Below are 23,130 nucleotides of genomic sequence, written 5' to 3' on the forward strand. Positions count from 1 at the left end.
AAATATTGTACTTTTTACTTGTCAGATTAAGTGTTGTGATACAAAACATAAGATCAGCTGATGAAGTATGATTTATTGTTACATTTTAAACTACCCAACAGTATACAAAGCAGTAAAAAAATTGCTCCCCATGTACAATCCAGTAATGTGATAACATAACACTGACACTGGCATTCTGCATAATCAGTACTTTTACTTTCAAAACTTTATATGTACATTGTGTTGCTAATACTTCAGTACTTTGACTTCATTTTAAATGCAGGATTGTAACATGTTGTGGCTATTATTGTTGTTTTTTATGTTACCTTGTGTTTCTTTAACATGTTGATTTGAAGACCCTTTATTATAAATCAGAAAAGCATCTTCCACAACAGATCCTCAGGAGGAAATCTCAGCGATAAACACCCACTGCATTTAGAAATCGGGGAACATCTGAAGAGGTGTGTATATATATATATATATTTGGCTTAGTGCAGATTCTTTTAGAAACACTTGTTACAGATCAAATCGCACTAATTTAATGTAACGTCAATTCCTTCTCGCAGATATGGCACACAGTAAGGTTTGAGTTCTCCTGAGCACCAATTAACATCACTGACTTTGGTTCTGTTGGGAATACATGACATGTAAGCCTTGTCAGTGACAAGTTCAAGAGTTCAGAACTAATAGCTTCTACATATTTCTCAGACGGGTAGCAACAGATATGCAGTAGGTCTAAGAGAAGGCAGTGCTTCCTTGACAGACACACGGGTCCTGTGCAGACAGAGTATGTACTCTGCTCTAAGGAGTCGTACTCATCCTTACAGATAGTGACAGGGCAGCATAGAAGCCCGTCTGAACACTTCTAATAATAGCCACGACTAAAATAGATAGTAGTCACATGAAATCAATAATGCCACTTAGATATGACAGAGTGCTCTGGCTGGCCGGCCTCGATTATCCTGACACTCGTCACACTGAGGTCACTCAGCTCTCACCTGGAGACATTTTCTCAAGATCAACATTAATGTCATCTGTCCACTGGTGGACGGAAACCAGTCACACATACTGTATTTAAGTACAAATTTGAGGTACTTGAACTTTACTCGTCTTTCATGAAACTTTCTACTCCTGCTCTAATACATTTCAGAAGGTTTTTTTTTAATCTGAAAGCATTACTTTATAAATAAAGACATTTGCATACAAAACATGAATATCTTGCTATAAATAACCCAACAGCACAAGTACAGTTGAAATAGTTAGTTGGCAATTACTTAATTACTTAATTTTTCATGCAAAAATATGTCATGGTTCCAACTTAAACCATTTGTTGCTTTTCCTTTAGATTACTGCAATCGTTTAAATTAATCTGTAATATTGTCAGGTTTGGACTGTTGATTCGATAAAAACAAAGCATTGTGAAGGTGTCACTTAAGGCGAAACCAAATAATAGCAATTGATCAACAAAAATAAGGAGATTAATACATAATAAAATAATTAGGTAATAATTAAACAAAATAGCCCAACCTCAAACAACTGCAAAGGTAAAATGCTTTTTTTTTTTACATTAATGCATAAATAATAATCTAATGATCTGAAATATAATAGTATAACAGCCACAGGGAACATTTTTTACTTTTAATAATTTAAGTACATTTTCCTGATGCGTTACAGTGCAGTATTAGTACTTTTACTGAAGTAAAGAATCTGAATACTCCAGTGCTGCACTTGCCAAATATTGTACATCATGCATGAAAAGTGTCTTTATTAAAATAGTTTGATAGCCAGAGGAGCTACTTGAATCAAGAGGAGATACACCAAATTAAAAGAATGAAGTTTCAAAGGGAAGTAGTGAGATAATGATGTCAGTGCTTGGCTTGACAAGTATTGCCATCCAGTGGTCATGCGATGACAGTGTTACTATGTTTACTGTTAAATATTGTTGTCACTGAGGCTCAATCGATTTTATCTTCCTAAATAATTGCCAAAGTGAGAAGATTTTCAAACTGTGCATATGCGATTGATTGTATCAAACATTTTCATAATGAACCACTCAAAATTATTTCAAATCAACACCTTTAATATAAAAAGCATATGACATTCAACCAGTGACATTTGTTACTGTAACAGCAGGGAAGGTTAGATAATACAGAAAAAAGGAGGCATTCGTTTTGAAGCATGTACAAACACTGGTACTGCCATTTAGGGTACTTGCCACATCAGGGCACTAAAAGTTAGATAACCAATAGACAATACAGCAAATTAAAAAGGAACAGCATGTTGCATTTAGGGAGATCTATTGGCTGAAGGTTTCAGTTGGTTGCAATCTCTAACTTCACCACTAGATGCCTCAAGTCCTACCTTAAAAAAAGTTGTGGGCAAAAAACTTGCTAACAACAAATATTAAAAGAAATATCCATACATAACTACATATAACGGGCCTAACGTTAAGCGTTAAATTGGATACTAAGTACATTACGGCTTACATATCAGACCATGGGAGGGCATTAGGAGTTCTAAAACTGGCACCGAGGTTGTTGGTGGGGTTCGCCTCCGGTCTGCAGAGAAACGAGACAGATCAGTTAAAAGTACAAAGAAAATATGCACAAACAGGTGGTAAAAGCTGAAGCAGACCACTTACTTTTGATTCAGGACTGTGTTTACACCCCACACAAACGGAGTAACAGAATCATCAGCCTCTGCAAGACAAAACTCTGTTACCTAAAACAGACTAAATCAATGTGTTCAAAGTCTGGTTCAGAGTATGCAAGGGGGGAAAAACAATACTGCTTTAAGATACTGTGTATTGAATATTTCTAACTCAAGCACTGATTGTTACTTTAAAAGCATACAAATACGCTTTCTTCCCATTAAATAAGGCGATAAATAAACCACTCATGTCGGTACGCTTAATATGAAGAAGGCAACGGTTATCTTAGCATAAAGACTGGAAACAAAGAGCCTGACTCTCTCTTGAGACAATCCACCTACCGGCACCTTCAAATCTCATTATATCATGTTTTTTCAATCACTAAAAAATGCAAGAGTAAAAACAATAATTTGTGGTTAATAATTATACCGTTGTCCCAATCCTCAGACATGTCCGGGTTTACCCAAGTACTGGCAGGGACCTGCCATTGACAATGCCCATTGGTGCTTCCCACTGTAAACAGAACATAATTCCACTCAGGTACACTGTAGGCACACGTTGACTCTGCAGGGTAGAGAAGAGACAATAAAGTGGTTGTGTTACCATCTACAGTGGCCACGGAGATCCTGTCCTCACAGGTTTCAGTGTGGTGTGTCAGCTCATGCTTGTGGACCAGGTGGCGAGCATTAAAAGGGCAGGTTTTTAGCTCACTGGCCAACTTCGGATGATTCTACATCCATGAGAGAAAAGAAAAAGGAGATTTACAGTTTCAACCCTACATGATACACACATCCTTGCATGTCAATGTACAATATTTTCCATACTTGCTGGTAGTTAGCGGTGAACCAGCACTCTACTCACCTTTCTGCACTTTATAAGATGGTAAGGGAAGCGGCAGGCCCGGATCTGGTGGTTCTTGTCAAAAGGGCACTGCTGAAGTTCGTCAGGGTCACAGTTTCCTTTTTCCTCTTTAAAGTCAGAGAAGAACAAATTAATACATTTCACCCTTTAATATTTACACACAAAAAAAGGCAACTTAAGATGTTGAAAATGTATTAAAATGTCTTGATCATTACCGGTTTCCTCATCCAGCTGTGCTCTCTCGGCAGCTGCAGTGTTGCATGGAGAGCTAGTGGTTCCAAATCTGATAGTGGTCGCCATCTCTAGCTGGGATTTACTGAAGATACACCAACTGGATAAAGCCAAAGATGCAGAATGTAACAAAAAACAAACAATGTAGACAACAGAAACAATAGTGACAGGTGACAGATGCACATGCAGCATTCAAAAGCTGCAGAACCATGAGCACCAATCAGATCATCTGCAAGATTCTGTCCAACTCTCCAGGTGTTTATTATTTATTAAATGTTTTATCTGCTGGTGTAGGCTTGTTTTGAATATTAGTCTTGAGTACATCTAGTTTTAGCACAACTGCAATGCAAAACAGGAATAGTAAGACAGAATCACAGTCTAATTGGAAGCACATATGGTCTATTGTTTTTTCTAAAACAGTTTTTAAAAAGTGGCCTCAAAGTTCATTCGTGAGAAACTAACTATTATTAGTAACAGTCTCGTGCTTGTTAGTCTACGGTGGCCCATTAGCCGCCTGAGGAAACGACAACCCGAAACTCAACTAGATTTGGAAGCAATATATTCACACCTGGAGGCCGAAAACCTCTTGTAGTAAAAGTGTAGACGTCACTGGCTTTGATTTAACTTCCAAATTACTTTAACATTAGATTATTTATTGGTTACGGTTTTACTTTATTAGTTTACGGTTTTAAAGAGACCCCCCCCCCCCATCACAGGTCGGGCTTTTTCAATGAGGCCCCTGGAAGCGCGCAACCAAGATTGCCGTTTAAGTGCAACGACGGCAGATTTTTCAGGAAACATTGCCTTTAAAACAGCACACGCAAAGAAAGTTGGCTAGTAACGTTTGCTAGCAAAAAGACTCGTAAAAATAGCCAATACAATGCTAATTCAGACGCCATGACATTTCTAAAATGTAACATTTCAGTTCTTAACAGATGTTGTGAATACAGTCAAAATGTAATTTCTACGACTAACAATCTCATAAAGACCTTTGTTTCCAGCCTGCTTCTCTCCTGCTCGCGGGTTCGATGATTTCGTAGCTCCGCCCCTAGGTTTTAACGAACATCGTTAAGTCACGTGCTTTCCTGTTCAAGCAACAAAAACTACTACTCTGCTTAAAATCTGTAAAATAACACAAGACGAATTCGCCCAGATGTCGTCACTAATATCTGACGATGTGAAATAAATCAGCAAAGTACAGTTTCTGTGCAGTAATGGAAGAAGTGACCAAAAGAGGTATTAGCAAGAAAATGGGCCTCAATGTAACCCTTTTGGATTTTTGGTGTATTTAAGTACTTAAGTAATGTTATTTTAAGTACTTAAGTAATGTTATTTTCTACCACTGGTCTTTAGCTACCGTACCACTTACTATACTACAAATGAGTATATATATATATATATATATATATATATATATATATATATATATATATATATATATATATATATATATATATATATATATATATGAGTGTGTATATGTGTATATATATATATATATGAGTGTGTGTGTATATATATATATATATATACATACATACATATGAGTATATATATATATATTAACAGCTTTTAGCTTTGCCGTATATGAGCATCATTACGATAACTTAACTGCTTTTGGCTTTGCCGTATATGAGCATCTTTACGGTAAATTAACATATTTTGGCTTTGCCGTACATGAGTATCATTACGGTAACGTGGGCGGAACTTCACCGTGTCAAACATGGCGCTGTTCAGCTCCGGTCTGTGTAGCCGTTTGTCTTTGACCCGATTATGTGGTCTCAGGACAAACACGATAACAAATGGCCTTTACTCTCCTTATGTGTCCTGTCAGTCCAGGTATGTTTGAAACACTTTATACTTCATTTGTCCACGATTTGTGGTTTTGTTTTACTCGCGTCTGACTTGAAACGTTGCTAACTTAAGCTAGCTGCATATCAGGACATGCTGTACCGTTTGTGTTTGATAAGACATATTTAGACAGATAACGTTATATGATGCTAAAATAATTGTGCACTCTATATTGAAATCATAGTACTTTGCTGTGTCTTTACAACACGTCCAGCATTAAACTACCTGTGATTTTAATATACTCAAACACGTGAGCATGGAGTGTAGTTAGTTGGGTTTTTCATGTCCTGTGTCAAAAAGATGGATATAAAAAAAAAATGGTTATGACTAAAGTTAAATGACATTACGACTTTTGACATTTCTTTTTTTATATGGATAGTCTATGATGTGAATGTCTGTTAATGTGTGTTCAATGAAAACAAAACAAAACTAGAAGATTTCTGGCATTTCATTGCTGATCTTTTAGTGTGACTTAATGTATTCATGTTCACGTCTTCTACTCGACAGGTTGCCTCTGTGCAGACTCTACTCGTCATCCAAAGTGAGACGAGGTATTGGCCGATATGTCGCCTCCAAGTTCCAGACGGTAAATGCCAAATATGAAGGTTTCCTCAAAAGGCGATTTCCCCGCTTTTATCAGCTCTATCACACTTTTACGAAAGGTAGGATCAACGTTAACTCCCCTCTGGCATCTTGAATACTATATTTCTAATCTTATATACTGTGGATACTTTTTGCATATCTTATGTTAGTTCTGTTAAACTGCACACAGATTATTTTGCTGGTTGTGTAGCTACAGGTTTTTAACAGTAAATAAAGTTCCAAAGTGGGAAAAAAAATGAATGAAACATTAATTGGTTTACAGTTGGTGAATGGATTTTATTTCAGAAACAGGAACACAATATCAAATTCACTCTGTTAAACACTCATACACTCTTACATTGTATTGCACTACATGATTGTACCTTGTTTTGTTTGCACCATATGTGTAGTCTGAATGTTGCATCATTAATTTTTTTGGGCGGGGTTTTGCCCTGGGGACCAGTAAAAACACAGTTTCGTTCCTTTATGCACTGCACTGAATTCACATTGATGACAATTGAGGTTCTGAGTCTCAAGTTTCAGAGACAAAATAACTTGTCATGTTCTCCATCCTGTATCCAACGATACTGTACACGTGGAGCACTTATTGAGTTTATTTTCTCAGTTGCTGCTCATCATAATAAACTTAATTTTCATGGTAATGTAGTGTAATGGCAAGTATAGTATAATGTAAATCTTTGTCTGTGGCACCACACGCTGTACAAAAACTTAAAGTTTGTACAAACGTGGCTCAGCAGGGGGGCTTGGTGGTAAACTTCCTGCCTCCGCCTGTTCACATGTTTAAATGTCTTTCAGCAAGCTCCTTTTGTTCACAATGTCCAGGTCACCACCTTGCATGGCTGCTACATCGCCATCAGTTTCATCCACATTTTTCTTCTCATAAACATCATTTTGAATATAATATATCTTTCCACCAGCGAGGAAATTTGTCTTTGGCTTACCAAATACAAGAAACGACTACATAAAAAGTAGTTAATAAAAACAAAACCCATGGACATGGTCATATTACACATTAAACAGAGTTAAGAATATTGATGGCACTTCTAAAATATATTGTTAGTAACCAGATGGACTCTATAGAGAGACTCCCAACTGGCTGAAGAGAGGATGGGCGCTATCTGACAGGACCCTCCTCGCTTTCTTCATCGTCCTTTCTGTAAAAAGTTGAGTCATGGGCTTTTGGGGTTTACCAACAATTTGACCTGCCATTGACACAATCCTAGAAAGTAAATTCTTTGATCTACAGTTGAAGTGACCGTACCGGGCAGAAGGTACAAGTTTAAACAGCCATCAATCGCTTTGTACACTAGTTATAAAATCACCCAACTAACACCAAGGCCACTAAGACGATTAAGTCGCTGTGAGCATCTCTTGAAAATATACTTTGTATTTGGGCCTTAGTGTGGGCGAGATAGGCAGCTTCACCTAGAGGGTTTGTCTTCTGTAGAAGGCCAGCGAAGGACATGCCATCAGTATACTTAAACATTCTAAAAAGAGGGGAAAGAACATGTCTGACATGCTCACCCTGTCACAGAGTCTCTGTTTTACTTATTTATTTTTGTATCATTTGAATCATTCCAGGATTCAAGCTACTGTTCCAAGATGCCAAAGATGTGCAGATGATAAGATCAAAGATGTTCTCTGACAAAGTGCAGTTTAAGGATTTGCCTTACAGGGAGATGGAGAAGCTCAGACAGGTGGGTCTTCTCCACCACCATGAATCATGTCCAAATATTGTCACATTTATACCCAGATATTGAGTCAAAACATTGTGGTTCAGTGGTTGTGATGTAATGGATTACTGATCATCTTTGTACACTTTTCTAAGTGTCAGGTTCACATTTTTTTAAAAGTCAAATTTTGTTACTTTGGAAGACACCAGCTGAAGGTATAAAAGATTTTATAAATGGTCTTGGACACAAACTACTGAAATGACAAAAGAAAGTAATCACATTTAATCAGATGTCTTGAAATTCAGCAGCAGATTCCACAGTAAAATAATTGTGTTCTGTATGTTACAGCCTCACTAGTGAGCAGTATTTTAATTTCAGCTATGTAATGTTTGTTATCTCACGGCATCTTTTACTCAATTTTGTTTCACAGTTCCGCAGAGACTTGATGAAGGCCCTTCCGCTGGTGGTGATATCAATCCCTCCCTTTGCCAACTACCTGGTTTTTGTCTTGATGTGAGTTACTTTGAAATGACCATCGTTTCATTTCATTCGGCACCCTTTTGATTCATATTCAGCAAAGCAATGTGAAATTACTGATAGTGATGTTAATTTATGACCCTCAATATTATTGTTGGAATTTCCTTCCTATCGTGTCCCTGTTGATATATTAATATATATATTGTTGATATATTAATATATATATATATATATTTTACCATCCTTCCATGTGTCCCTCCTCTCTCTGCTACCATCTCCTCCTGTTCACTGCCAGGTACCTTTTCCCCCGCCAGCTCCTGATCCCTCATTTCTGGACTGCGAAGCAGCAAGTAGAGTTTCGGGAATTGTACCATAACCACAGGGTCCAGCACCACCGGCCAGTGCTCAAAGGGCTCGAGAGCACGAGTCAGCAGGTCAAAGACGGCCAGCTCCAGAGTCGCCTGAGGGATTTGTGTGCTAAAGTAAGTGAACGCATCAGAACCTTGATGACGGTGTACAAAACGGATCTTCTCCTAGCGTCACACTAGTTCCCTCAGCAAAAAGCGAATGAGATTTTTCTATTTCATTTTGGATTGCTGCAGAAAATAAGCTCTGTGGCACAAAGGAACACCACTTTTATGAGTTTGTAAACATAAATACAAAGTAAAAAAAGTTAACATTAGGCTATAAACAAACTACACCCCGGTCGCATGACTTCATGTCACCACCATGAAGCTGAAGGCAGTCTAGTGTTCGACTTGTTGACGTTTTGTAGTCTCATTTAGGCCCTTAAAAGCTTAAAAATTCACAGGTGGGGTATTTGCTGGCATTTTTTGTATCGTAGAAAGAAAGAATTATTAAGCTTGTTAACCATAGATGTTATTTCAGGCATCTAACCAAAAACCCTTTTAAAAAAACAAAAAACACTGACTTCCAGACGAGGGAACCAGAAGTGCAAAAATACGAACTCATTTCCTGGTTTAAGGACTTGTTACTGCAGCACTCTATCAGCCATTTGCTCTCATACCACCGGCTATAAATTATAGGGCATAAATTGATGTATTGACTTTTCTTAACGAGATTGAACAGATATAAATAACAAAAATGTAAGAATTACCCGACCAGAGGTCTCGTGTATCAACTCATTAATGTACTGAGTTGTGCTTAAACTATGCAGACGCTCTTTTCAAGCAAGCATTTAAGACCAAACTGAATTAAAAGTACAGAAGGATTATCAGCTACATGTACTTAAAGTATCAAAAGTTAAAGCGCTCGTTCTGCACAAAAATGCCCCCTAATGACTGGTATAGTACTTTATATTACATTATTAGATTGTAATTTTTTAGCATTTTACTGTTGTAGCTGTTTGAGGTGGAACTAGTTTCAAGTTCTTTATTTACAGTTAGTTGGTGAATCGAGTGGTTCCCAACCTAGGGGTCGGCCCTGAAAAGGGCCACACGGTAATTCTGAGGGACACTTTCATTCTTTGGACTTTTCTCTAATCTTTGCTTTTTTTGTATAATATTGAATACTTTTTGACTAATTTGGCCCCAAATTGTTATTCAGATGACGTCTGTTAAGTTAAGAGGATACATTTCTCTTTGCTGGAACTGTTAAAAATGTGTAGACATCTGAAACGACTCAAAGGACCACAACCAGACACTAATCATATTTTATTAACTCGTATGTTGTAATGTTACATCTTAATCTGAAAAATAACTAATAACTATAGCTGCCTGTAAAGTTGAAAGAACAATCTTTGCCACTGATATGTACTGTAGTTTAAGCGTAGAATAGCATCAAAATTGCACTACAGTAAAGTTTTTGAGTATTACTTACTTTCCGCTAGGGCTGGGCAGGATAGATTTTGAATATGGTAATATCGTAATGTGGCATGGGTGTTGAATTTTCCTGGTTTCAAAAGTTACATTGCAGTAAAGTGATGTAAGTTTCTGAACTTAACAGACTCTTCCAGCTGTTCTATTATTTGCTTTTACTCACTAAGTCATTATATTCAAATTACTGATGATTATTTCTAAAAAATCTCATTGTGCAAATATCAAATCTGTTCAAAAACATGATTTTGAATTGTTTCCTCTGCTGTTAAAGGGACATGGATTTTATGTTATATTTCACATAAATTACTCAATATATCAAATTACAGAATAAATGGCCAAAGTCTCTCATTGTAAATGAATACTACAAATTCTGAAACGCACATAATTCTTCATGGCTGCACACACAAGTACAACAAGGTTGAACCTGTATCCAGTGTTCCATGAAAGTGGAATGAACCTCTGTGCATTTTCAGGTGCAGAGCGGAGCGAAGCCTAAAGTGTCTGAAATCCTCGCAGTCCGGAGCCTGTTCTCTGGACCTCCTCTGGGTATAAACAGGATGAGTGTGGATCAGATGGTCAGTTACACCCCTCCACTCTTCACGTCACACACCGTCTGCACAAACACTCGGTGAACCTGAACGTCACTAGAATATCTCTCCTGTCTGTCTTCACGGCCAATCAGAGATACGTCAGCCCCCTGCTCTTCCTGACTCCTCGCCTCCCGGGTGTCCTGATAGGCCGGCGGCTGAACAGCCACGCCAACGAGCTGCTCCTGCTGGACCGGGCCCTCAGCAGGCTGGGCCCCCACCAGTTGAGTGACTCCGAACTCAGACAGGTCAGTCACTCCACACAACTTAAAACATTTCACATCCACTGGCCATTCATTGATTTACATGATGAACGTTGCATATTCCTCATTAAGCTGTGTTATGAATACAGAATATTTGTCTCTTTTTCAGGCTTGTTATGTGAGGGGGCTCCATTCTAACAGTCTTGGCATTAATCAATGCCGTGAGTGGTTAACCCAATGGCTTCAGCTGTCCTCCTCACTGAAAGGTATTTTCATTTGGATATGCACTATTTTTGTAATTTTAGCCCAATCCTGTTGACATGTCTGTTTTATCTATTATTTAAAGAAGAAGAGGAATTATGCTTATTGGCTTTCTTGCCGAGAGTTAGATGAGGAGATTAACGCCACTCTCTGGACTCTCTGAGTGTGTCTGTACTGTAAATATGAAGCGCCTGATTGGCTGAGCTTAGCATGAAGAAACAGGAAAGCAGCTGGCCTTGTTGTGTCCGAAGGAAAGAAATTCAGCCAACAGCACCTCCAAAGTTCACTGATTCACATGGCATAAAACAGCTAGTTTTAAAGTTTGCATGATTTAAAGTTAAACCATAATTTAATCTGGTTTAAAAAAATGAATAATTTTTGGAGCCACCTGGCCTATGTCTTTACATTGCAAGTAGTTGTTTGCTGCTATATTAATTCTCTTAGTTCGAAACTTGGCACCTTTTTAAAAGAGTACGTCACAGATTTGGCATCGCACTCCTACTAAATTGTCAGACTCAAAATGAATTGTTAAAAAAAGGATCAAAATCGATGCAGCAGAACCAGAGACATCGTTGTTTTTATTCCATGCATTCTTTTTCCTTGTCAATACCTGACTCCTGCATTACCCACAATGCACTTGCCATCTTCAGACCCATCCAATGCTGACTCAATTGCCATCACAACAACTGTTTCCACTTACATAGTCGTACCCCAAAAGCCGTTTATGTGGAGTTCTCCTGTAATGCATAGATATAACATTGCTATTGAACTTCTCATCTAACGCTCCCTCTGCCTAAATGTCATACTATTCCTTAATGTGTCTATTCTAACATGTAATACTGTTTTTTTATGCCTCTTTTGTATCATTTTCTGCAGACTCAGAGGTGTCACTCCTTGTGCACTGCATTGTGTTTCTCTCTTCCAACTCCCCGACCGGTGAAGGCCAACACTGACAGGAAGCCGGCAGCAATCTGCTTTTGTGATTAGGTTCTCTTTTGTGCACCGGGCAGCACAGCTTCCTAAGAGTTGTCAACATCTCTATTTTTTTTGTTCTTGGCAAGATTATGAGGTTGAAGAAAAAATTTAATCTTTAAGCCCAGAACTTGAAAGGATCCCGATAAGTCTAGAAGACTTAAAACTGTCCTGTTTGCCAAATACATTCCCAGTAAATAGGATTTATTTGGGAAAAATAGGCTGAATCTGGGGAGTGGTATGGGATCTTACTCAATAAATTGGCACAATAAGAGAGGTGCATTTTAACTTAAATCTTGCTTATTGGAGTTCTCATGTAATTCAGACCCTCTTAAATTGATTTTGATGCACTGAACCATATTAGGTGGCGTTGTTGAGGTGAGATATAATTCATGTTCTTGATACCAACGTTAAGCTCAGGCTCGTCATTTGTTTACTGCTAAGCTAACGCATCATTACACACCTACTTAGACAAAGAGGATAGTGTTTAGGAAAAGGTCAGCAGCACTTTGTGTGCAGTTAGTATTTGACTTATAGAATTGTTCACTCATTCCTCATTAAAGTACAGGGGGAAAAAAATTCCTTTTATGTGGGCATGTTAAATGTCTTAACATGTACACATCAAACACGTACTGTAGCTTCTCATACATTTACCTCACTTTGTGCTCCGCTGTTACTTCTTTACAATTCCTAACGCTGTCCAGAAGGGAATTTTCTTGCAACCGTTTTGAGGAAACAAAATCATTTTGTCACACACGGAACAACCGGTCGACTTGATCAATCAGTAGATTACACAAAGGCACCTTCTAAAAAGAAAACATGTTGACGGATCCTCGATATATTTAAAAAAAAAAAAAAAAAGCCCAATTAATGTTTGCAATTGCAAAGACATTCAAGTGTGTTGTAATTAAACGTATGTGTTGTTGTGCAGCACAGTACTCACAAGCTATCTGAAAAATGAAAGTGATGGCACTTTAATTTATTGTTTACTAAATGTTTTCTTGATTTGGAGGCTTAAGATGACATTAACTTATCCTGGTCAGACGACACTTCTGCACAGAATTTAAAGTGTTTTGCTAAATTCAGAGTAGCAGTACAAGAGGAACTGCATGTCTGCACGTCCTTTACTGCACATCCAGTACAAGAGGAACTGCACGTCCGTTGTGCTCGTGTAGTAAAGTGTCAAATAGGAAATGTACTTTACTTCCTGTGCCTTTTGCAAGGACTGGCACAATCTAAAATATGAGTTGCAGAAGTTCTTTTCTGTTAAATATATATATATATATATATATATATATATATATATATATATATATATATATTTTTAACAGTGTGTGTGTGTGTATATATACACACACACACACACACACACACACACACACACACACACACACAATTTTATCTGCTCAACCGTTTTTGAATGTTGTGTTGCTGTGCCAATATTATATACATTGTAATGGAACTGTCTGAAATAAAAACCTTTTATGGTGCATTTATTTTCTCCTGTTTGTATTTATAATTCAGATGTAATTTAAAGAGTCTTTAATAAAAACAGAAACTGGCAAACAGCAAAACGTAAACGTAACAGATCTCAAATCTTAATAGAACAAGAAAAAGTGTTAGAATTCCTCATAACCAACAAGAACATACAGCAAAGTGGAGTTATCATTTCTATAATTTTCTAAATGCATACAGTAACAAAGCAGAGATATTGTTAACCTATGAAAATACAATCCAAAATCACTACTCAAGAAAATATATTGTTCTGTGAATTATATCTGAAGTATAGGATGAACATATTAAACGTTTCCAAATGAAGATCCCAATAAGCGTGAACTGAACAGACGACGCCTCCTCAGCTGTGCGGCTGAATCACATGACTTCGTAGCCGCTGCGGATGCCTCTCATCAACAGGCAGGAGAACACGATGCCCAATACCTGCAATTTAAAACGACCACACACGAGGAGGACAGGACACATCTGTTTAGTTCTTTTTTGTTTTTTTTGACAGACGATCAATCCTGTAGTCACTTTCAGAAGCAAAATAAAAATGCAAACAAACCAATTTCAAAAGGTAAAGAGTTCAAATGAATACAAAAACACATTAACACTATCTTTCAAATTAAACATTAACAGGTAAAATTGTACGCACTACATACTTAGTGTCTGGACAGATTATGTTTTTCATTATTGACGTTACGTACCTGCAGGCCGGCAATAACGAGAGCTGCAACTATCACCCACAGGATGTTTTTCCTCAGGAAAGCCACCAAAGCATCATGACAACCCTACAACAACAACAAAAAACTAAAGTTAGATTTAATATGGAAATTTCACTGGTTGAGTTATTATTTGAGTGACCCGTTTGCTTTATGGTGATACATTGACTTCTTTGTAACGGTTGTGTGTTGTTGACTTTGGCTTTACTTCTTTTTATAGTTCGGACAATAAAAAACTGGCCTTGCACATTTGATAAAGGTGACAAAATACAGAAATGACCATAAAGTATTATTACACCAACTATGGAAATCTTTTACCTTTTACCTGTTGCATGATCTATTCATAAACCAATATACTCATTGGTGTTTTCCAAAAAGTCAGCCGACATATTTTGAGGTCAGTTTTACCACAGAAATGTCTTATTTACATGCACCTGTGTGGGGACTCGCTACACACACAAACTGTGTGTGTGTGTGTGTGTGTGTGTGTGTGTGTGTGTTGAACACCTAATTGGCACAGAGAACCATTATCATCCCATTGGACTTGTTTCTGTCTAATATTTACTTTATGTCCAGCTCCGGTTTCGTCTCAACTCACCATTGTTTATTTAGCTTAGTAGATGTTTGACCTTTTCCAGCAACAAGTTGCTACTCTGTCAGCTGTTTGGTACTGAGCGTGTAGTTAACGGTGGGTTCATCAGAGATCTTTGCTATTGCTGACAGGGTTTAAACTGATAATGAGCTAAAAGAGGATCTAAAGCAAAGTCTAACTGCAATGTCGGGTGGTAATTCTCTGTAGGTTTGTCACAAAGCACAACCTCTTTCTCTTCTCACTCTAGCTAGCCCAACCAATAAATCAGCCGATGTATTGATGAGCGCAGGTATATCTGTATTGGTCAGTATGTCTGCCGATAATTACAAAGAGGAACAAAGATAAAGAGACAAAGATAAGCTTAAACAGAAGCTAGAAACATTGCACTATTACATAGCTTGTCCGTCAGATAGCACTGACTAGTTTTTCATCTGTAAAATATCCTGCTGCGTACACACGTCTTTAAAAAAATCATGTTAATGTAAATATAGATTATTTTAAACCCTCAATTATCAATATTGATATCAGATGGGCTCTACTTTGACTACAACAGTTTAATGTTCCCTCTCCTACAGCCAAATCACAGCTTACTGCACAAGTTACTGCTAATGCAAATCCTACAACTGCTGCTTCACATAAAGGTCTTTCAGCTGTGTTTAATATGTATCATATGTGTAATTCTAACTATATATCTCATGCTCACTGACTTTTAAAACAACACATTAACTGGGGGTTTACCTCCTGGTGCACTTTGGCAGCGTCCGTCATGGTCCCCTTTCCACAGTTGGCAGAGGGAGTCACGCAGCATGAGTCAGGCACAGACTTTCCATCATTCCCGAAGCTTCTCCAGTCAGAGGAACTGTTCACGCCACAGCACTTCATCTGCAAATGAGTCATGAGAAAAAACATTTAATATGGACATGCCGGCAATGTACAGTAAAAGGATGCAACTCGTGCCAACAGATGGGGCAAAGAATAACTACGTCACGTCGTGCGGCGCACACCAACAGGATGCAGCGGTGTTATGTGAAGGTGTTGTCAGCAAACAGTGAGTAGGAGAATCTACACTGAACTCACATCCTCCTGCAGTTTGTCCAAGGTCTTTCTGAAGTCATCTGTGCCGTTCTTGTATCCAGAAATCATGTCGGTGAGACTATCCTGGACGACGTCTGACAGCTACATGGGAGGCACAACATGGAGGTTAAAGCACACCTTCTGCAGGGTCTTGCATGCTGTCACACACAGAAAACAGTGAAACTCTGCACTCACTTTGTCTCTGAACATGTAGCCAACGATCACTGCTGCGATCTCAACAACAATGATCAGGAAGAGAAGAATGGCAAACTGGGGAAAACAGAGAAGTTAAAGATAACTTACATCAACGTGATTACTATTCTAAGCTACATAATACTTGTTTTACACACATTATTCATTCCTCTGTACAGCAACGGTAATTCAACCCTTTTTGCTGTATTGTTGAACAGATACCGCACTACGTGACTTACCATGGTGACCATGCAGTAGTTCTCTTTCCAGGCACCGCAGCAGCCGAAGAAGGCGATGAAGAAGATCACCACGCCGATCCCAATGATAACGATGGGAGCTGCTGAGGCCGACGCGTCATGGATGGTCAAGGTTCTGTGGACGCCTATTTGAACCAGGATTCCCACGATGGTCAATGCTAGGCCGCATAGCTGCAGGGAAAAGCATGTAGTCATGTAATACAAATATTTTTAGCCGACAGATTATCTGGTAACACAATATGAGTAAAGAGAGGCCGTATTATTCTAGTTTTATTAGGAACGGAATACCTAATTTAGAAATTTAAGGGCTATTAAATATTTACTGTAATGTGGAAATTGTATGTATTACACTGAAATATCTGACTCTGATCGACATTTTTTTTGTATTTATATGCTTTGAACTCCCCTCTTGAAAATGTCCAGAAAAGTTTTAAAATAACAGATCTTTTTTTCCAGGTTAAAAAGTGTAGATAAAACAATTCTGTGTGTAAATAAATAAGCTTTTTTTTAGTGACCACCTGCAATATTGCAATAACAAATGGAATGGAATAACGCTACAGCGCAAATTCAGTGGACCGCATATCTCTGGAAGTAAAAAACCCATCGTGTGCTGCAGTACTCACTTCTTCTTATACAGCCATGGTTCACATTGACAATGCCATCATGCTAATGTTCAGCAGGTACAATTTAAATACCTTAAAATACCTACCGGAAATGTTAAAGGTGGTCAAAGTAAAATATTTCTATTAGGAATTTAGTTGTGGTTAAATGTAACAATTAGATATTAACTTGCTTATAAGATTCAAAATTTGCTTCTATATGAAGACAAACAAAATTATTAAGCAGTCATGCTAAAAAAGATGGGAGGAAGTTGCAACAGTCTTCAGTTTTCCGTGTGCAGGCGTGAAATGATCAGATGATGAATTGCGATATGATCACATGAGAGACTGCTGTGGGTAGGGTGACAAGAGCGTATCATTCCATCTTTTAACAAACACTGTGTGGGTGAACTGTTTGACTGGGATCAGCTGGGATCAGCTGGCTCTAAAGCAAACGTCATGGTGAACTGAATGCTGTTTACTTTCACAGCAGGCGGTCCACGAGGGGGGGGGGGGATTTAACCAGTAGAGCTCAAACAATTAGACAATAAATTGATCCATTTAGTCAATCAGGAGAAGTATATGTATAATATTGTGTATTAAATGTATTTTTTATGGCCAAACGATTAATTAAGAATGTAACTGAGCTGATTAATCAATCAATCAATCAGGAAAATAATCCTCAATTGCAGCCCCTCAACTTTTTTTTTATATTATTGGACATTAAACAGACCTTTAAGTGCTGAACTATGACCACTGCAGAAAAACAGCAACTCATATGATGATAAATCATCAAATTAGGGCGTCTGGCGTCACTGGTCAAGTGATACATGAAAACAGGAGGAGCGGAAAATGCTGACCGCAAGGCAAGAAGTAGACTGAATATATTAGTCTTTTTTTGTTGTCTTTTCTGCTTTAAGATACTTAGAGCAGGGTCTGACATTAACCGGCCACCAAATATCCCCCGTTTCATCAGGTCTCTTTTGAGAATGAGACTGCATGAACCCGTCTAAATAAAGGTTGAATAAAAACACAGATTCCCTACAGTGTGAGCCTTCGCCAACTCAATGTTGCATATCCACAAACATTCTGGTTCGTTCACGCCTTGTAATTCAACGATGTACAAAGACAGCTCACAGTACTCGACACAGGCTGGCTACTGAAGTGTGGGTTTACTAAACTTACTCAAACTGCAAACCTGATCCTCACAGAAGCACCAGAAACGCAAAAGGTGGACTATGAAAACACAAAACGCCAACAAGGATGTAGGAGTGAATGAATGCAGGAGGTTAAGTGCTTGGATATGACACATCTAAGGATGTAGCGTACTTCGGTGATACTGACTCCGGCACAATGCTGAGCGGGAGGGAGTGTTACAGTTTTCTGAATTGTTTTTACATAAGCTTACATTTCTCCTACCAAAAATGTACTCTGGCCACCAACCGTAGGGGCTTGGTGGCTCAATGGAGCCATGCTTTAAAAGGATAAACATTGCTGCTTATTAATATCTTGTTTGACTAAACAACTATTTCAGCTTGCTGATAAATAATCAAAACATGTGGACGCAACCTTAATAATGCTTATCTTATCAACAAGGGGACTTTTTTAGGATTTGCTATACGAGTCATCACGCAAAAACAAAAACACCCTGGCAGGAAGCAGCACAGGATACAGACATACAGTAAATAATGTAGTTTATGGTTATTGTTGAACTCTCAATTTATTAACTGTGAATTTTCTGGTTAATCTTCAGAAACACAACACAGAAAGCCCAGGATCAACTAAACTCTGCCTGCCGACTAGTCTTACTACTCGTTACTTCAGTCAAGGAGACAAGGCTTTCGGTTTGTCTGCAGGACAAAACTACTGGCCATATTTGAATGAAACTTGGTGGAGGGGTGTAGCCTGAGCCAATGAAGAACCTGTTAAATACACATTATTGTTCTGGCGAAGGTCTTCCTTCTAGTTTCATGTAAAACTAACAGAAATGCTCATATCCGGATAACAAAACTATATATGTAGACTGAGCCTTTGTGTCAGATTATTGTCTGCCAAATTGGTTGTGTGTTTTCCATTTTAAGGCCTCGCTGCAGCAGAGGACCTCTCCTTGTTGGCAACACCAATGTAAATATTTGAGCTTGAGTCAAATAAGTGGCTAATGTTTGACGTAGGAAAACATTAAAGAGTGAAAAGACCAGGCAAACAGAGCAAAGACCCGGTATAAAGAAAGAGAATACAATAGAATAGAATATTCATCCGGGTTATGTTTTTTCATTAAGCTTGACTTTTATTTCTTGATGAAATTATGCAGAGCTGAAACATTAGTTGAATAATTTTCCAACATTTTATCGACTAATCTAATTGAGAAATAACCAAAAAAATGAATCAAAGAGATAACAAGTTGCTTTAACCCCTCCTGCTTAGCATTCATAAGCAGTATAAACATTTAATACATCATTTCAAAAACACACTATAATGGAGTTGTGATAAAAGGACATTTTTACGTTTAATAATTATTAAACTATTTATCACCAATTATAATTTCTTCGATGAAATATTTTATATTATTACAATACATATAATATGTAATGATTTTATTATTAACTGTTATATCAATATCTGTTTATAAACTAGCCTTCAGTATATTTGTCTATATACTATAAAAATACATAAATAAATACTCAAATATGCTTACAACTACAATATAGTGTGTTCAAAATGTGTATTAAATTACTATATACTGCTGTTTTTTTGTTCTTTTGTAATAAACCTGACTGTTGGACAAAGCAAGACATTTGAAGACATCACTCATTTTACAGATTAATGTTTTCGAAAAATGTATCAATAAGAAAACATCGCTTTAACCCCTCATATTAAGCATTTATACACTGTATTAACATGTAATCTATGTTCATAACACATAACACACTATAATGTAGTTCAACATACAGTTGGATATGCTATAACAACTGTGTTTCACTTTATTCATCATCGGTTTATGTGCCAGCCTCCACTTATAAGTAAACACTTGGTAACAACCACATTATAGTGTGTTACAAACATGTATTAAATCATCATGTACTGTTTATAAATGATAAATAGGAGGGTTTAAAGTAACATTATTAATTTGATTAGTCTATAAAATGTTAGAAAAGAGTAACGAATGCCAGAGTGGCATCTTCAAATATCTTGTTTTGTCCAACCAACAATCTAAAGATACTGACAAAAACACCAGCAACAAAAGAAAGTAGTATAAAAATGTCACTATCAGCAATGAAAACCATTTCTGTAGAAAGTGTTATGCGTGTGCACTGTGTGTGTAAATAAAATGTACTTCCTCTTCCTGTCCTTCTAATGTGAGATGATTATCGGTGTTTTGGTGCAGAGTCGACCGTGTGAAGCATTCAGCAGCACTGTTGCACTGACGGACGGCAGTAAAAAAAGAAAAAGTGTTGATCTGGACAAGTCACATGACGCCGTTCGTTACACTTTATGGTCATAAGTTTCACATTCCATCATCACCTTTCTCTCTGTAAAGCTAACAAACGAGGAAACAGGAAACACTTCGCTTGATCCAGGATATTTGAGATGATTGCCCTAATGTTCCTCTTCTGTGCATTCATACATTTGATAATAAACAAACTGGAGCCAGTAAGTGTTCAGGTAGAATAAATCAAGAGGGGATGCCAAAGGTTGTGTGTTTGCTCATCAGCTGATTTTTACAGATGAATACTATAAAATATGTCAAAGTAGGGTAAGAAGACCAGAGTTCACGCTCACAGTCACAAGGGCTGGCAAAAGGCCAAAATACCACATAACTAGTCTGTATTTCAGCCAAAAACATACGCTGATGTAACTCGACACATGTCAACATCAAGTGGCCTTATTTCCTGCCTTGTGGATTTTGTTGTGGCCTTCAAAAGCTCCCTTCACCTCTCAGTAACAATGTGGTTAGGTGCTATCTGCCTCCAGTCTGCTGCCTTATGATAAGTAAAGATTTAATGAGGTGGTTGAGCGGATACTCACCCAGAAGATGAAGTTGAAAAAGAAAAGCAGGAACTTGACACATTTCATTCCCCCTTCGACACCCATGGCTGATGATGATCTGTTTCCTGAATTGAAAACATATAAACAAATACAAAAAAATATTCAAAATATATATTTTGTCACATTCACTTCGTTTCAAGGCAGAGCGTCATGAACCTTACATCAGCTGTAATATGAGCAGAAGCAGCCTGGAAGGTATGAGTCATCTGATTTCTGATGATTTGATAGTTCAGCGACAGAAAAGGCCTTGAGTCTTGAACAAACTACGCATTTTAGTTCCTATGAAGCCACACCAGTAGGTCAGTGAACCACACATCTTACAATTGTTTCACTGAATTTAATTACAACCAAGACGATGGCACTCATCCATATTGTAAAATATTGTTTTTAAATCTTTAGGGGCAGGGCTGCTTAACCAATACGTTAAGGTCTCTACAACACAGTCTGAAGGGATTAAAAGTGCTGATTTGCGGAAGAAGCAGCGCCCTGTCTGTGTAGTCGGACCGTTAATCACCGCTAAATTAGCAAAGATTTTGCTTTGTCACAAGGCCAAAATAATTACATCATCCAGAGCCACTTTGTCTTATTTAATTTGTAGAGTTTAACCACTAAGTTAGTCTCACATAAACACAAAAAAGATAGACACGTTTCAGTCCCAACGGTGAAACTGAAAACATCCTCTAACTGTTTTTTTGTTGAACATTTAAAAAAAAAAACTTTTCCGTTACAAAAGGGTAACGTTAGCGAATAAAAAGGATTTATTTCGGCGGTTTTACATTACCTTAGAGAAGAAGTCAGTAAAATCCTGCGGTGAGAGGCGAAGACGACAATGTGTTGAAATGTTTTAACTTCTTGCCGTTTATAGTCGCTCCTCCCTCGGCTCCTTCACTTACCACCTCCTCTAGCCTACTTCTCCTTTTATTGACCTAAACTCATTATGCTGCCTTCAAGGTCTCCTCGTTAAACACACTACTTTCCAAAGACTTCAACGTAGTCTGCTCGCTGGTACTCGTCAAAAGGAGTAATACATGTTTTTATGATATTTTATTATTAATCTAAATTAACTAAGGTTGTCACACAAATGTAGTGGAGTAAGTGTAATATTGTATTCTAAAATGTACTGAAGAAAATACTGAAATAAAGTAAAATTGTACTTATGTTGTTACTTTCTACCACTGCACAACACGCATACTTGTTCATAAACTTGTAAATGAAAATAAATACCATAAATAAATAAATTGCTAATGCCTCATAGATCAGTCAAGCTAATGCTAAGAACACATTTTGGGTTGGCTGGATGTTAAGTCTTTGTTTTTGGTAATAACATAGTTATAGGTGTTTATCATTAATACACACTTGCATTGTTATTAATAATTGGTTTCTGGTTCAGACCCTCCTGTTGCCTTTTTCTAGAAGTATATGGTCCAATCAATCAAAAGGATTTTTCACAACCTGGCAAACACAAATTTATTCAAAATAATGGCAAAAAAATATATATATTTTTTTATATAACAGCTAACAATAGTGGTATACACAACAGGAAGAAAAGCATTGTGAAATAATATGAATCAGATAATCTTCCCATTCTCTCATATCCTAAAGTAGTGACGTTAAAATGCTGTTACATTCACATGAAACACTGTGTCAAACTTATCAAAGGCCCGGAAGAAACCCAATTTCTCAATAATGTCCTCTTCAGTGTAACATCCTCAGACTGACGAACAACTGTCTCCTTGAGCAATGTGTTCAAAGGATTCAAACGACAACCAACCAAATGCAGGAACATTTCGTAACGAGCTTTGTCAATGTGCTCATTTTGACAAAGTAAGTATCCTCATTCTGATATGTTGTGTTGACCCTCGACAACATGAATTTATGTTCATGTCGTAAAAATCAAAAGTCTTTGTGAATACTATGAAATAATTCAGTGTTTAAAGCTCACATTTTTATGGTTTGAATGCAAC

At 37.5% G+C, this 23,130-nt stretch overlaps 3 protein-coding genes across 3 annotated transcripts; 1 reads left to right on the forward strand and 2 right to left on the reverse strand.

Moving 5' to 3' along the window:
• Positions 1-2,049: 2,049 nt before the first annotated feature.
• zgc:56699 (uncharacterized protein LOC405758 homolog) lies at positions 2,050-4,798 on the reverse strand. Its single transcript, XM_068732819.1, has 7 exons — positions 4,711-4,798; positions 3,706-3,821; positions 3,491-3,597; positions 3,233-3,359; positions 3,059-3,142; positions 2,621-2,678; positions 2,050-2,537 (listed from the first exon to the last, which is right to left on the reverse strand). The coding sequence occupies exons 2-7, from the start codon at positions 3,788-3,790 to the stop codon at positions 2,462-2,464; spliced, it is 537 nt and encodes a 178-aa protein (XP_068588920.1). The 5' UTR covers positions 3,791-3,821; positions 4,711-4,798; the 3' UTR covers positions 2,050-2,461.
• Positions 4,799-5,434: 636 nt separating this feature from the next.
• Positions 5,435-13,678, forward strand: letmd1 (LETM1 domain containing 1). Its single transcript, XM_068732816.1, has 9 exons — positions 5,435-5,560; positions 6,080-6,234; positions 7,757-7,872; positions 8,279-8,361; positions 8,621-8,807; positions 10,637-10,738; positions 10,846-10,998; positions 11,123-11,219; positions 12,091-13,678. Exons 1-9 carry the CDS (start codon positions 5,445-5,447, stop codon positions 12,165-12,167), a joined length of 1,086 nt encoding a protein of 361 aa, XP_068588917.1. The 5' UTR covers positions 5,435-5,444; the 3' UTR covers positions 12,168-13,678.
• A 35-nt stretch (positions 13,679-13,713) lies between these two features.
• cd63 (CD63 molecule) lies at positions 13,714-22,057 on the reverse strand. The gene is made up of 8 exons (XM_068732818.1): positions 21,948-22,057; positions 21,146-21,231; positions 16,503-16,691; positions 16,267-16,341; positions 16,075-16,173; positions 15,736-15,879; positions 14,391-14,474; positions 13,714-14,124 (listed from the first exon to the last, which is right to left on the reverse strand). The coding sequence occupies exons 2-8, from the start codon at positions 21,209-21,211 to the stop codon at positions 14,059-14,061; spliced, it is 723 nt and encodes a 240-aa protein (XP_068588919.1). The 5' UTR covers positions 21,212-21,231; positions 21,948-22,057; the 3' UTR covers positions 13,714-14,058.
• Positions 22,058-23,130: the final 1,073 nt, after the last annotated feature.

Source organism: Cebidichthys violaceus, unplaced genomic scaffold (genome assembly GCF_023349555.1).
Source record: "Cebidichthys violaceus isolate CVI_PGR_0920_01 unplaced genomic scaffold, fCebVio1.0.p SCAF_6, whole genome shotgun sequence".
NCBI classification, from domain to species: Eukaryota; Metazoa; Chordata; class Actinopteri; order Perciformes; family Stichaeidae; genus Cebidichthys; species Cebidichthys violaceus.

Bases quoted from the DNA above. Each gene is read 5' to 3' on its own strand.
- zgc:56699 (XM_068732819.1), bottom strand. From the start codon at position 3,790: ATGGCGACCACTATCAGATTTGGAACCACTAGCTCTCCATGCAACACT. The intron at 3,360-3,490 runs GTGAGTAGAGTG...TCATGGATGTAG, and splicing joins ATCTTATAAAGTGCAGAAAG to AATCATCCGAAGTTGGCCAG. The intron at 2,679-3,058 runs GTATAATTATTA...TTTGTCTTGCAG, and splicing joins GTCTGAGGATTGGGACAACG to AGGCTGATGATTCTGTTACT.
- cd63 (XM_068732818.1), bottom strand. From the start codon at position 21,211: ATGGGTGTCGAAGGGGGAATGAAATGTGTCAAGTTCCTGCTTTTCTTT. The intron at 16,342-16,502 runs GTAAGTCACGTA...TGTTTTCCCCAG, and splicing joins ACTACTGCATGGTCACCATG to TTTGCCATTCTTCTCTTCCT. The intron at 16,174-16,266 runs GTGAGTGCAGAG...CCTCCCATGTAG, and splicing joins GCTACATGTTCAGAGACAAA to CTGTCAGACGTCGTCCAGGA.
- letmd1 (XM_068732816.1), top strand. From the start codon at position 5,445: ATGGCGCTGTTCAGCTCCGGTCTGTGTAGCCGTTTGTCTTTGACCCGA. The intron at 5,561-6,079 runs GTATGTTTGAAA...TCTACTCGACAG, and splicing joins TATGTGTCCTGTCAGTCCAG to GTTGCCTCTGTGCAGACTCT. The intron at 7,873-8,278 runs GTGGGTCTTCTC...TTTGTTTCACAG, and splicing joins AGATGGAGAAGCTCAGACAG to TTCCGCAGAGACTTGATGAA.